Source organism: Mobula hypostoma, chromosome 31 (genome assembly GCF_963921235.1).
Source record: "Mobula hypostoma chromosome 31, sMobHyp1.1, whole genome shotgun sequence".
In the NCBI taxonomy this organism is placed as follows: Eukaryota; Metazoa; Chordata; class Chondrichthyes; order Myliobatiformes; family Myliobatidae; genus Mobula; species Mobula hypostoma.
In genome coordinates this window covers 2597092-2611865 of record NC_086127.1, presented here as the reverse complement: position 1 = coordinate 2611865, position 14774 = coordinate 2597092, and the positions used below count along the sequence as shown (strand labels likewise).

General features: G+C 42.6%; 1 protein-coding gene across 10 annotated transcripts in view; it reads left to right on the top strand.

The window, feature by feature from the left end:
- LOC134339985 (NACHT, LRR and PYD domains-containing protein 6-like) overlaps positions 1-13824 on the top strand; it is a 90361-nt gene extending 76537 nt beyond the window's left edge. For 6 of the 10 annotated variants that reach the window (XM_063036824.1, XM_063036816.1, XM_063036821.1 and 3 more), the window contains 5 exons: positions 1852-2023; positions 3138-4794; positions 5577-5657; positions 8132-8314; positions 8558-13822. In XM_063036824.1, coding sequence (XP_062892894.1) covers positions 1852-2023; positions 3138-4794; positions 5577-5657; positions 8132-8314; positions 8558-8639 — 2175 coding nt within the window. In that variant the 3' untranslated portion in view covers positions 8640-13822. Of the gene's footprint in view, positions 1-1851; positions 2024-3137; positions 4795-5576; positions 5658-8131; positions 8315-8557 lie in introns of all 10 variants that reach the window. The other 4 variants (XM_063036825.1, XM_063036826.1, XM_063036822.1 and 1 more) reach the window with 3 other exon arrangements.
- Positions 13825-14774: the final 950 nt, after the last annotated feature.

The window sequence follows — 14774 nt, the reverse complement described above, 5'->3', positions numbered from 1 at the left end:
GCCTGCTTGTATTCCACAGCACGGATATGAAACCGATCAGAGTACGCTGTTTCTAATCATTACACAGTATACACCAGGTGAAAGCGTGGAATCTGCCTTTCGTGCTGTGTACACTGCGGTCAGGAATATGTAGAATAACTGACGCGGTAAGCAGAGTGGTTGGCTTTAATTAGTTGACACTTCTGGTTGAGAGAACGAGAGTACCTCAAGATCGTTACATCTAGGCACCACAATGAGTTTAGTATGAAGTATACACTTCCACCTGTCTTCCCCGAAGTTGTATGACAAATCTATTTTCCCTGGAAATTGAGACCCTCCCTGGCTGGAGCTCCGGGCCCAATGTGTCGGGGATGAGCCATGTTTCTGTGAAAGACAGAGCTCAGCAATCCTTGTAATGGACATCGTGATAGGGTCGAGATTATGTATCGCGTGAACATCGAAGCATTCAGTGAAATGCGGTGATTGTGTTAACAACCACCACACCCGAGGATATGATGACGCAAACATAGCACGAAGCTGAGAAAATTGGCCAATGCTGGAAATCATTCTAAACACACACATGAAGCAACTCATCAAGAGGCAGTTAGTGGGATCTGATAGGTGAGAACAGTAGACCATGGAAGAAATGCAAAGAGGAGCAGCACCAGAGAGAGGTGGTGGACAGGTAAGAAGATAATGTGAGAGATGAAACAGGAATGAAGCATGGTGAAGGAGGGAAGGTGAGTATTACCGGAGAAACCGATGTTCATGCCATCAGGTTGGAGGCTACCCAGATCAAATATAAACCTAGGTGTGGCCTTATCGTTGCAGTACAGAAGGCCACAGGCTGATATGTTTGAATGGGAGTGGGAAGTAGATTTGAAATATGTGACCACAGGGATATTCTGCTTTTCGAGACGGACAACGGTGCTCGGCGAAGTGGTATCCCAGTCCACATCGGGTCTCATCGATATACAGGAGGCTACACGGGGAACACTGGTTACAGTAGATGACCCAAATGATCGTCTCGCTCACCTGGAAGAACTGTTTGAGCTCTGAATGATAGTGCGGAGCGAGGTGCAGTGGCAAATGTGTTACATGTCACAAGCCCAAGGATAAGGGCTGGCAGGGAGTTTAGTGGGGAAGAACGAGTACGAGTGGACAAGGGAGTCACATGGGGATCGATCCTTCCATAAACTCTGTGTGTGTGTGTGTGTGTGTGTGTGTCTGTGTGTGCTTGGTTGTAGGATCTAGTTGGGAGATGTTGGAAGTTATGGGACTTCACGTTACAGAGAATTAAATGCCAGCATTGCATTATCGCAATGCTTGGCAGGATATCAGAGGGAAGAACTAAACAGACCACAATATGCAACACATCCAGGCGCATACACAATCTGCTAAACATCGTGCAGGCCGTTTACTTCTACTCCCAGAACACTTGTATTCAGAAGTAGATTTGGATGTGGAGATGCCGTCTGTGGGCCTTTGACTACAAGACTGGACTTGCATATATTCGTAGGCACAGGAAACTTGCCAATGGACCTCAACTTTGATATCAACGAATTTTATGCCCTCCATCGGCTTTGTGATATTTATTTAAATGGCATGAGATGTGCGTCTAATTACCAAGAGCTCTTCGTCTATATAGACCAAGCCTTTCCCTTTCAATAAATTTTTCAAACTAGTTCAAGTCGTTTAAAATTAGCTCAACATTGTGCTCTTATATTTTTATGGCTTGAACTTTCAGGTAAATTAGAAACAATCCACTTTTAACAGGCAGTTACCGAAATTTACATGTGTTACATTGCTAATATTGCCGCCGACAAAGTTAATGATGTGAACTTTCTTAAAGCTTCATCTTTTCCTTTTCAGGAAATCAGAAAGTTGATTGGAAGAAATCAAAGAAGCGATGCCTCACAGCACATTTTGGAATCAGTACTTGGCGGAGATACAGAGAACTGTAGAATGTTCTGGAATGTACTTCTCGAAATGCAAATAAACCAGCAGTATCTGATGAAGTTGTTGACGCAGGATGTCGAGATAGGTAAGGTTCCGACGGGAAATTATACTTGTAACCATACAAATCTGTGGTGTTCAACTTCATAAAAAGTTGTTTTGCCAATAGAATCAAAAACAAGTTCGAACATACAAAACGAATTAGATTTCAAACAGTGGATTTTATAAGTGGGTAATAACTGTAAGTACGCATCGAATATAATTGTCAAAGCATCACGTCAGTGGGTAGTTCAGAAAAAGGCCAGCCAGTTTGAAACAGGATTTATCAAAATAATTATATCAGAACCGCTTATGAAAGGGACGAATGTATGGAACGATGGTATGAATTTGTTGCTGATTTAGAAAAGTACAATTACTGTGATTAGATTTTCTGCATTAGCGCACTACTTGGAGTGCACGCTGGATTGTGGCCATGTAACGACTCAGAGGAAATTCTGGCTGCTTCTCCTGGCAATGACTTTTAGCATCGTAAATCAACGAGTTATTTGTTATGCCTCTTCTCTCGCTGTGAAACGGGGGCACCTATTTCCCCCTTATTAGGGAGAGAGAGAGAGCCTGTGGTATGACGAGTTACCGTGTGAACGAGTAGTCTTTGGGGTATTGTAAGTCCGTGTCTTTATTAATGCTTTGCCGCACGCTTCAGAGCAGGCGAGGGACGCCGATGGATTTTTCGTTGGTAGGTGAGGGGAGATCGTTGTTTTGATGCTGCTTTTACGTGGGAGGGAGCAGATAGGGGGGCTTCGGGTTCTAATATTTAACTATCATTCATTCTTTGGGGACTCCTCTACCTTCCTGGATGTTTGCGAAGAAAAAGAATATCAGGATGTATAACGTACATATTTCTCTGACTTTAAATGTGCCTTTGAAAACTTTTAAACCTTTGACTATACCAGCTGTTGATGGAAAACATGATTATACTGTTTAATTCAAAGGCTTCGTGCCACCTATTAATCAATTTTAATTTTAATTTTAATTTTGATAGATATAGTATGAAGAAACATTTTGAACACTTTTAATTGATAGTGATATGCATATCCAAAACCAGGGACAAATAATAATTATTTTTATGAGTCTATAAGTAGCCTGTATTTATACTATGAACAAAGCATAGAATCACTGTTTATGTTTATTCGTTATTCCAGATGTGAAACGTCGACACAGATGCAATCTCCGAAATCAGAGTAGGAAACTGAACTTGCCCAAACCATGTTTAATTTCTGACATCTACACTGAGCTAACGATTACAGTGATACAAGGTGAACCTCCAAATTTAATAGGAGAAACTAATACACATATTTGCGAAGTTCAGCACCATGAATTATTGAAACAAAACAACAGAGATTCCGATATGTCGACGATCAGCGTCGTCTACGGAGCTGCAGGAACTGGGAAAACGACACTGATTCAGAAGTTGATCTATGACTGGGCGACAGGAATGAAATATGAAGAGTTCAGTTTTGTCCTTCATTTGAAAATTCAGAAATTAAATGAAATAAAAGGTCGCATAACTTTAAGTAGATTGATAGTTGACACATATCCTTACTTGGAAAATTATCTGGATCGTCTGTGGAATGAACCCAAAAGATTATTGTTTATATTTGATGACCTGGACCAATTATATCGACTATTTACTCTCTCTGAAACTGGTAGAAACAGCGATTCACGATACAGATGTGTTGACACAGAATCTGAATCTTTTGTTTGCGATATCCTACGCTGCCTCCTACAGGGAGAATTACTGAGTGGTTGCTCAGTGCTGATCACAACCCGAGTTTGGAAACTGAAACTTCTGCATCACGTAACAGCAGATTCAACTTTCCAAGTTATGGGATTCACTTTTGAGAAAGCAAAAGAATATTTTCGCCGTTATCTCCGCAATGGACAGAATGCAAATGAAGTTGTGGAATTCATTGAGCAGAATGAATTATTGTGGAATATGTGTAGTGACCCTCTATTTTGTGTCACCCTCGCCTCGACACTGGAGTCTTTCCAGGCACAAGGAGAAGAGCAGGAAACAAACCTCATCATAAGCCATACCAAGGTGCTCTCTGACTACGTCGCCCATCTTGTCGCAAAATGTGATTACGATGGTAACACACATCGGAAGTGTTTAACTACAATTGGTGAACTGGCAGAAAAGGGAATTAAAGAAAACACCCTTTCGTTTGAAAGCTACACATTAGGAGATCCGGATTCTTCGACTTCCATGTTTATCTCTGCATTTATGCACCAGGATCCAGACAAAAAGAGTGGTAGTGTTATTTACAATTTCAGGCACTCCGTTTTACGCGACTTCCTTGCTGCACTTACCAATGTCCTAAATGCTTCAATATCTCGACTGAAACAGATACTCGATGAAATATCTAATGACATTACAGGGAGATTCAGTACATTTTCAATTTTTCTTTTCGGCCTTTCTTCTCGGAAGTCAAGTGATCGCCTAGAGTTGGAACTGCATACATTCCCTACTGAAGTTACTTCCTGTATCTCCGACTGGCTCAGGAATAGCGTCAGTAGACGCTTGAAGGACATGGACATGAAGCATACTCAAAGAATGTTTCTATGCATGCTGTACTGCTTATTTGAATTTGGAGACAATGAAATAATGACAGAAGTGCTGAATCCCATTACAACCATTAAATTAAATCACCTTCGTCTCAAATCTCCCGACTGCATTGTTTTATCCAGAACTTTAATCGCCCCTGAAGTGATTCAAGAGCTGGACCTCAGCTCGTGCTTTGCGCAACCAGAGGAAATTTGGAAACTGGAACAAGTGCTGTCCAGATGTGTAATTCTCAGGTAATGTATCAAATACGGCAAATATATAAAACAATATACACAGATCAGCATAAAGTGACCATTTTGTGGAACGTAGGAATCACACTGGAGCTAAATGTACAGACATATTTTGTTCATTGACTTAGGTTTATCGGATGGTCTAATTTGATAAGGTCTCGAAAGTTTTATATTACCATTGACGGATTTTCCCCTTAAAATTATATGTGCATGGTCCAAGAAAACACCCTTTCATATTTTATTTTAATGACACTTGCATCATCTGAGCCAATATCTCAAATGCGTTTTATGTTAAAGGGCAAACAATTTGTCTTGCAACGGATTACTACGCGGGCTCGCACAATACCAAGGAGGAAAATCCACTTGATTAATTCATGCTATTTGAAGTATTGCGGAGTGGATTTGTAGTGTGGGTTAGTTTTTGACAGAGGACGTGCTTGGCAGAGAACGTTCTTCTCTTCTTGAAATGGGACGTCGGCCACTAACTGGTGGTCTAACGCCGAAGGCATCATTTGCTGAGATTCAGTAATATGTTAGCCTGAATGGATTGCAGTTATTCACGTATATCTGTGTCAATAATTTAGAAGTTTTTACCCTCCCTAAGTTCTTGATGGATAGTGGAGTGAATTTCAAGTTCAGCAGTTTGACTCAAAGGGAACATTGACTTAATAGCAATAGTTCTATAATGATTTGAATTAGCTTTACTACATCATGTGGAAAATAATATAGTTCTGATTTTCTGTGTCGGGATCAATTAATTATTCTTGTTTATATTGAATACTCAGATTGAACCAGAATAACCTACAGGATTCTGGAGTGAAGCGTCTCTTCGATGTTCTGAACCAGAGTAATATAAGAACGCTGACGTGAGTAATTTTTCATGATGTCAAGCGTCAAGACAAAGAGCTGCCATTCGATTATGATTCTCTTTACGGTATCGTTAGTGATAATTTTTCAAAGCTCTTTAGATTCTGGACTAGTTCCTGAGGATTGGAGGGTGGCTAATGTAACCCTACTTTCTAAAAAAGGAGGGAGAGAGAAAGCGGGGAATTATAGACTGGTTAGCCTAACATCGGTGGTGGGGAAAATACTAGAGTCAGTTATCAAAGATGTGATAACAGCACATTTGGAAAGTGGTGAAATCATGGACAAAGTCAGCATGGATTTGTGAAAGGGAAATCATGTCTGACGAATCTCATAGAGTTTTTTGAGGATGTAACTGGTAGAGTGGATAGGGGAGAACCAGTGGAGTTGGTATATTTGGATTTTCAAAAGGCTTTTGACAAGGTCTCACACAGGAGACTAGTGTGCAAACTTAAAGCACACGATATTGGGGGTAAGGTATTGATGTCCATAGAGAATTGGTTGGCAGACAGGAAGCAAAGAGTGGGAATAAACGGGACCTTTTCAGAATGGCAGGCAGTGACTAGTGGGGCACCGCAAGGCTCAGTGCTAGGACCCCAGTTGTTTACAATATATATTAATGACTTGGATGAGGGAATTAAATGCAGCATCTACAAGTTTGCGGATGACACGAAGCTGGGTGGCAGTGTTAGCTGTGATGAGGATGCTAAGAGGATGCAGGGTGACTTGGATAGTTTAGGTGAGTGGGTAAATTCATGGCAGATGCAATTTAATGTGGATAAATGTGAGGTTATCCACTTTGGTGGCAAAAACAGGAAAACAGATTATTATCTGAATGGTGGCCGATTAGGAAAAGGGGAGGTGCAACTCGACCTGGGTGTCATTATACACCAGTTATTAAAAGTGGGCATGCAGGTACAGCAGGCGGTGAAAAAGGCGAATGGTATTCTGGCATTCATAGCAAGAGGATTCGGGTACAGCAGCGGGGAGGTACTACTGCAGTTGTACAAGGCCTTTGTGAGACCACACCTGGAGTATTGTGTGCAGTTTTGGTCCCCTAATCTGAGGAAAGACATCCTTGCCATAGAGGGAGTACAAAGAAGGTTCACCAGATTGATTCCTGGGATGGCAGGACTTTCATATGATGAAAGACTGGATCGACTAGGCTTATACTCCTTGGAATTTAGAAGATTGAGGGGGGATCATATTGAAACGTATAAAATCCTAAAGGGATTGGACAGGCGAGATGGAGGAAGATTGTTCCCGATGTTGGGGAAGTCCAGAACGAGAGGTCACAGTTTGAGGATAAAGGGGAAGCCTTTTAGGACCGAGATTAGGTAAAACTTCTTCACACAGAGAGTGGTGAATTTTTGGAATTCTCTGCCACAGGAAACAGTTGAGGCCAGTTCATTGGCTATACTTAATATGGCTCTTGTGGCTAAAGGGATCAGGGGGTATGGAAGGAAGGCTGGTACAGGGTTCTGAGTTGGATGATGAGCCATGATCATACTGAATGGCGGTGCAGGCTCGAAGGGCCGAATGGCCTGCTCCTGCACCTATTTTCTATGTTTCTATGTTTCTATCTCCTATAAAAGAGTCTAACTGATTCATCAGCACACAAGCGATTGCAGAAGCTAGTATGCCCAATCAAGCTTCTACAAATCAGATGGCCAGGCGGCATCTATTCAGGAAAAGATGTTGATGGAGACCGCGTATGAAGATTAAGTGTGTTGACAGATGATCGACAGGAAATAATTGAGAGAGCGGCATGGCAGGGTTGAAAAATTACAGCTTGTCTTCTGTATCATTATCTATGAAGCACAGATAGTTCTAATGAAAAGAGGAAGAGGTTTATGTTTGGGAGACTTTTGAAAACTGGATGGCAAATGTAAACATAGAAGGAGGAAATGAAAAGGGGCGGATGACGCCAGTGTAGTTGAGAGGGTGGTTAAGTTGGACGCAGATTTGAAAACTGCCGTGCAGATACAAGACTCTGAAGAATGATGGAAGTAATCTGAGAAAAATGTGATCAACCAATCGCGTTAAGGGAGGGACAATGTACAGATAAAATCAAACAGAAGAGGTTAAAGCAGTTATTGCCTTCCCTCTCCTGCGGATCTATTTGTCTCATCCCGAAATATCAAAATTTTCTTTCCCTGGTTAAGTGCTGCCTGTTTGAGGAAATGATCCCAAGTTTGTTGGTTGCTCCTGTGTTTGTGCATATTTAGGCAAAAATGATGCTGACTAACAGTAGATTTAAATAATTTATATCAATATGACAGCCCATATTTGAAGAAATTCTGTTGTCACCCGCATTTAGATAAATGTATCGAAGCGCTGCAAGGCATGAATGCGTTTGCACAATGTTTATGGGTACATCTGTGTGTGTCTCTGTGTGCGTGTGTGTGTGTGTGTGTGTGTGTGTGTGTCTGTGTTCATTTTAACATTCTCGACTTCTCGTTTGCTTTCAATACAGGCTGAAATCTAACCATCTTACAGACAATTGTCTGGAGAGTGTCTTCGTTGCTCTCACTACGAATCCTTCGCTGATGCAGCTGAACCTGAGCAATTCCAGTCAGGATGGGGAACAGGTCAATCAATTTACTGATGAAAAACTGCAATACTATTCTAAGAGATCCACTCAGCAGAGAGAAATCAAGTGAGTTCATCTGTGAAACGTATGTTAATTATAATATATTCGGCAAAGCAAAATAAAAAAAAACTATATTAATTTCAGTTAAAAAGAAAGATGTTAATTGTTTTAAACATGATTAAAATAACATAAATCTTACGACTTGGTATAACAATATATTAGTCATTGAACATCATATTGCTAACATACATCTAAGCAACATCACTAGCTGTTACATTTTGACGTCTAATTAGCTTTATTTTTCAACAGATGGCTACGCATTAAAGATATTGGACAAGACATCGTACAGTCTGTCACTGAATCAAAACGTTTAACCCTGATAACAGAATGAACGTTTATAAAACTTTACATTTGATATGGAACAGAACTGGATATGGGCAATTTAGTTCATCGCAGCCTGGCAATATTGCCACGACATTCGACATGGTAGAGAACTGAAAACTTAAAAGAAGTTCTTAAACTAGTTTGCAGTTTTGCTCTTTTGAATTAATAACATACCGACGTTGGTAGAATGGTGGATTACGTACATCACTCTAGCCAATAGTAATAGAAACATAGAAACATAGAAAATAGGTGCAGGAGTAGGCCATTCGGCCCTTCGAGCCTGCACCGCCATTTATTATGATTATGGCTGATCATCCAACTCAGAACCCCGCCCCAGCCTTCCCTCCATATCCCCTGACCCCCGTAGCCACAAGGGCCATATCTAACTCCCTCTTAAACATAGCCAATGAACTGGCCTCAACAGTTTCCTGTGGCAGAGAATTCCACAGATTCACCACTCTCTGTGTGAAGAAGTTTTTCCTAATCTCGGTCCTAAAAGGCTTCCCCTCTATCCTCAAACTGTGACCCCTCGTTCTGGACTTCCCCAACATCGGGAACAATCTTCCTGCATCTAGCCTGTCCAATCCCTTTAGGATCTTATACGTCTCAATCAGATCTCCCCACAATCTTCTAAATTCCAACGAGTATAAGCCCAGTTCATCCAGTCTTTCTTCATATGAAAGTCCTGCCATCCCAGGAAACAATCTGGTGAACCTTGTTTGTACTCCCTCTATGGCAAAGATGTCTTTTCTCAGATTAGGGGACCAAAACTGCACACAATACTCCAGGTGTGGTCTCACCAAGGCCTTGTACAACTGCAGTAGTACCTCCCTGCTCCTGTACTCGAATCCTCTCGCTATAAATGCCAGCATACCATTCGCCTTTTTCACCGCCTGCTGTACCTGCATGCCCACTTTCAATGACTGGTGTATAATGATACCCAGGTCTCGTTGCACCTCCCCTTTTCCTAATCGGCCACCATTCAGATAATAATCTGTTTTCCTATTTTTGCCACCAAAGTGGATAACTTCACATTTATCCACATTAAATTGCATCTGCCATGAGGATTGCCCACTCACCCAACCTATCCAAGTCACCCTGCATCCTCTTAGCAACGTCCTCACTGCTAACACTGCCACCCAGCTTCGTGTCATCCGCAAACTTGTAGATGCTGCATTTAATTCCCTCATCCAAGTCATTAATATATATTGTAAACAACTGGGGTCCCAGCACTGAGCCTTGCGGTACCCCACTAGTCACCGCCTGCCATTCTGAAAAGGTCCCGTTTATTCCCACTCTTTGCTTCCTGTCTGCTAACCAATTCTCCACCCACACCAATACCTTACCCCCAATACCGTGTGCTTTAAGTTTGCACACTAATCTCCTGTGTTGGACCTTGTCAAAAGCCTTTTGAAAATCCAAATATACCACATCCACTGGTTCTCCCCTATCCACTCTACTAGTTACATCCTCAAAAAATTCTATGAGATTCGTCAGACATGATTTTCCTTTCACAAATCCATGCTGACTTTGTCCGATCATATGGCAAGCATTTAAAGGTTGCATGGATGAACTACAACAATTGTTCATCCCAGTTTGGCAAAAGAATAAATCAAGGAAGGTAGTGCACCCGTGGCTGACAAGAGAAATTAGGGATAGTATCAATTTCAAAGAAGAAGCATACAAATTAGCCAGAGAAAGTGGCTCACCTGAGGACTGGGAGAAATTCAGAGTTCAGCAGAGGAGGACAAAGGGCTTAATTAGGAAGGGGAAAAAAAGATTAGGAGAGAAAACTGGCGGGGAACATAAAAACGGACTGCAAATGCTTTTATAGATATGTAAAAAGGGAAAGACTGGTAAAGACAAATATAGGTCCCCTGCAGACAGAAACAGGTGAATTGATTATGGGGAGCAAGGACATGGCAGACCAATTGAATAATTACTTGGGTTATGTCTTCACTAAGGAGGACATAAATAATCTTCCAGAAATAGTAAGGGGCAGGGGGTCCAGTGAGATGGAGGATCTGAGCGAAATACATGTTAGTAATGAAGTGAGGGTTCTATAAATAGTGAAACGTATACAAAGATAGCAGAGATCTGCAAAGTTTCTAACATTCTTGGCCTTGCTTTACCTATTTTATAGTAAATTGTATTTTCTAATCTGGTATCAGGGTCTTAGATCGAGGCAACACTCATAACACGCTGGCGGAACTCAACAGGTCGGGCAGCAGCAGTGGAAAAGATCCGTCTTTCTTTATCGTTACCTTACTGGTTTTTCTCCTGGAACCTACCAGCCTTCTCCTTCCCACCCTCCCCCCACCTTCTTTATAGGGCCTCTGCCCCTTCCCCCTACAGTCCTGACGAAGGGATGCGGCCCGAAACGTCGACCGATCTTTTCCACTGATGCCTGACCTGTTCAGTTTCTCCAGCGTGTTGTGAGTGTTGATTTGACCCCAGCATCTGCAGATTATTTTGTATCTTAGATCGAGGCATTACCCAGTGCTTGGATAATTGAAACACCGGCCCTGGCAGCCCGAATTTCGGGGTCAGAGGAGAGGGTCCGGTTGATTTAGCTCGAACTCCCGCAATGTTCTGCCCTCTCTCCGGCGACTGTCTGTTCTGCGAATTTTGCGGCTTTTTTGTGGCATAAATATGATCAACTGAGATTATCATCATCAGTCGACATGGGCCTAAACCGGGTGCTACGTCGAGGCGATCTTAGGAATCAATATGGTTCGAAATGTCCTTTGCATCATGTGTGCGGCTCTTCCCTTTCTTTTATGCGTCTTTCTTCCTTAATTGCCTTCTTCGCGTTTTTTGCTTTGTGACTGTCTTTAAGTAAACAAATCTTACCGTGTATAATTTTATACATTATTTGATTATAAATGTATTTGAATCTTACGTCTCAAATTTTGTTGTCAACCTTTGTATCAAAGCTGTGTGCAGGTAATAATTAAAAATCAGGAGGAAATCCGCAGGTGCTGGGAATCCAATCAGCATACACCAAATACTGGAGGAGTTCAACAGGCCAGGCAGCATCTATTGAAAAGAGGAAACGGGGGACGGTTGGGGCCGAGACTGTTCAGCAGGACTGCATAAAAAAAAAAAGAAAGATGAAGAGTTATGGTTAAAAGGTGCAAGGAGGGGTGGAAGCAACACAATTTGAAAGGTGAACCTGGGAGAGTAGATGGGGAGAGTAAAGAGCTGACAACTTTATTGTTGAAACAGATACAGGGCTGCATAAGAGGGGATCTAATAGGAGAGGACAGAAGGCCACGGAAGAAATAAAAAGGGGAGAAGCACCAGCACAAGAGGAAGGCGATGGGCAGGCAAGGACATAAGGTGAGATAGGGAGAAGGTTGGGACTGGAGAAGGGGTGGGGGTTCTCATCAATGGGTTCCAGAAATTGATGTTCATGACGTCAGGTTGGAAGCTTCCGAGATAAAATATAAGATGTTGCTTCCACATCTTTCGAGCCATTCATCCCTCCCCGCTGATCTCCCTCCTGACACTTATCCGAAGAGACAGGTATTGCTTTAATGTTATTTTTCCTGGCAGATTGACAGAAGGTAGTCCGGATCAAATTGTACAAACATTGGATAGAATCACCGATCTCCAGCTGCACAATACTTCGTTAAACGGCCATTAGCGACTGGAATCGGCAATTAAAGATGTCGTGGAGAACATTAGTGAGTCGTCATAAGTGAAGGAATTAAACCTCGAGCAATACATAACGTCTTTAGGCGTGCTATATTAAGGCAGATCTACGACATATTGTGAAGTCTGCTTAAACTTTGCCAATGAACAATGTAGCCATTATTACTAATTGTCAGATTTATTTTCAAAAGCAAATTGTTAATATGAAAATTATAATCCTTGTTTTGAAGCTGAAACTTCAAGCCAACATCTTTTGTGCATTGCTGTGTTTACCTGTTTGCAGGTCGAGGTGTTCCGCCAGACGATCAGAACGGTAGGTATAAGTGGTGGTAGTGTGGCAATTGCCGGCTGCTCCTTCCATAAGACCATAAGATATAGGAACAGAAGTAAGGCATTCGGCCCGTCGAGTCTGCTCCTCCATTCAATCATGGGCTGATCCAATTCTTCCAGCCATTCCCACTTCACTGCCTTCTCCCCATAACCTTTGATGCCCTGGCTAATCAAGAATATATGCATCTCTGTCTTAAATACACCCAATGATTTAGACTCCACAGCCGCTCGTGGCAGCAAATTCCACAGATTTACCACCCTCTGACTACTACACAGGTATATGGAGGAATTTAAGGTGGGGGGGTGGTTATATGGGAGGTAGGGTTTGAGTTGCGGTACAACAGTGTAGGCCGAAGGGCCTGTAATGTGCTGTACTATTCTATGTTCTATGTAAAGTAATTTCTTCGCATCTCTGTTCTAAATGGATGTCCTTCAAGCCTAAAGTCGTGCCCTCTTGTCCCAGACTCCCCTAGCATGGGAAATAACTTTGCTATATCTAATCTGCTCAGTCCTTTTAATATTCCGAATGTTTCGATGAGGTGACCCACATTCTGCTGTACTCCAGGGAATACAGCCAGGTGTTCCTCATACGCTAACCCTTTCATTCAGGCAACGTTTGCTTGAATCTTCTCAGAACCCTCTCCAATATCAGTATATTCTTTCTAAAATAAGGAACCCAAAACCGCTTCAGAAAACTCCAAGTGTGGTCTCACAAGTGCCTTATAGAGCCTCAACAAGCACTCCTCCCGCACAAGGGCTCCTAAGTCCCTTTGCATCTCTGGATTTTGAATTCTCTCCCCATCTAAATAATATTCTGCCCGTTTATTTCATTCAGCAAAGTCGATGGTCATTCCATTTTATTTCATTTACTACTACTTTGCTCATTCCCCTGAACTATCTAAGTCTCTCTGCTTCCTCAGGACTACCCGCTCCTCTACCTATCTTTGTATCATCGGAAAAAATACTCACAAATTCATTAATACCATAACCCTTATAATCATTGACATACATCGTAAAAAGCAGCAACACCGACCCCTGTGGATCTCCAGTGGTAACCGGCAGCCCGCCAGAAATGTTTCCCTTTATATGCACTGTCTGTTTTCTGCCGATCAGCCAATGCTCCACGCATGCAAGTAACCTCCTTGCAATTCCATGGGCTCCTATCTTGCTGAGCAGCCTAATATGTCTCACCTTGTCAAACGCCTTTGGAAAATCCAAGGACATCACATGTACTGCATCTCGTTTGTCTACGCTGTTGGTAATTGTAAAAAAAAAAGAAAAAAAAAACAACTGCTGTAGATTAAACGCAAACAACAGGAATTCTGCAGATGCTGGAAATTCAAGCAACACACATCAAAGTTGCTGGTGAACGCAGCAGGCCAAGCAGCATCTATAGGAAGAGGTGCAGTCGACGTTTCAAGCTGAGCCCCTTCGTCAGGACTAACTGAAGGAAGAGTGAGTAAGTGATTTGAAAGTTGGAGGGGGAGGGGGAGATCCAAAATGATAGGAGAAGACAGGAGGGGGAGGGATAGAGCCGAGAGCTGGACAGGTGATAGGCAAAAGGAATACGAGAGGATCATGGGACAGGAGGTCCGGGGAGAAGGGGAAGGGGGGGGTGTGACCCAAAGGATGGGCAAGGGGTATATTCGTAGGGACAGAGGGAGAAAAAGGAGAATGAGAGAAAGAATGTGTGCATAAAAATAAGTAACAGATGGGGTACGAGGGGGAGGTGGGGCCTAGCGGAAGTTAGAGAAGTCGATGTTCATGCCATCAGGTTGGAGGCTACCCAGACGGAATATAAGGTGTTATTCCTCCAACCTGAGTGCGGCTTCATCTTTACAGTAGAGGAGGCCTTGGATAGACATGTCAGAATGGGAATGGGATGTGGAATTAAAATGTGTGGCTACTGGGAGATCCTGCATTCTCTGGCGGACAGAGCGTAGATGTTCAGCAAAGCGGTCTCCCAGTCTGCGTCGGGTCTCACCAATATACAAAAGGCCACATCGGGAGCACCGGACGCAGTATATCACCCCAGTCGACTCACAGGTGAAGTGATGCCTCACCTGGAACGACTGTTTGGGGCGCTGAATGGTGGTAAGGGAGGAAGTGTAAGGGCATGTGTAGCACTTGTTCCGCTTACACGGATAAATGCCAG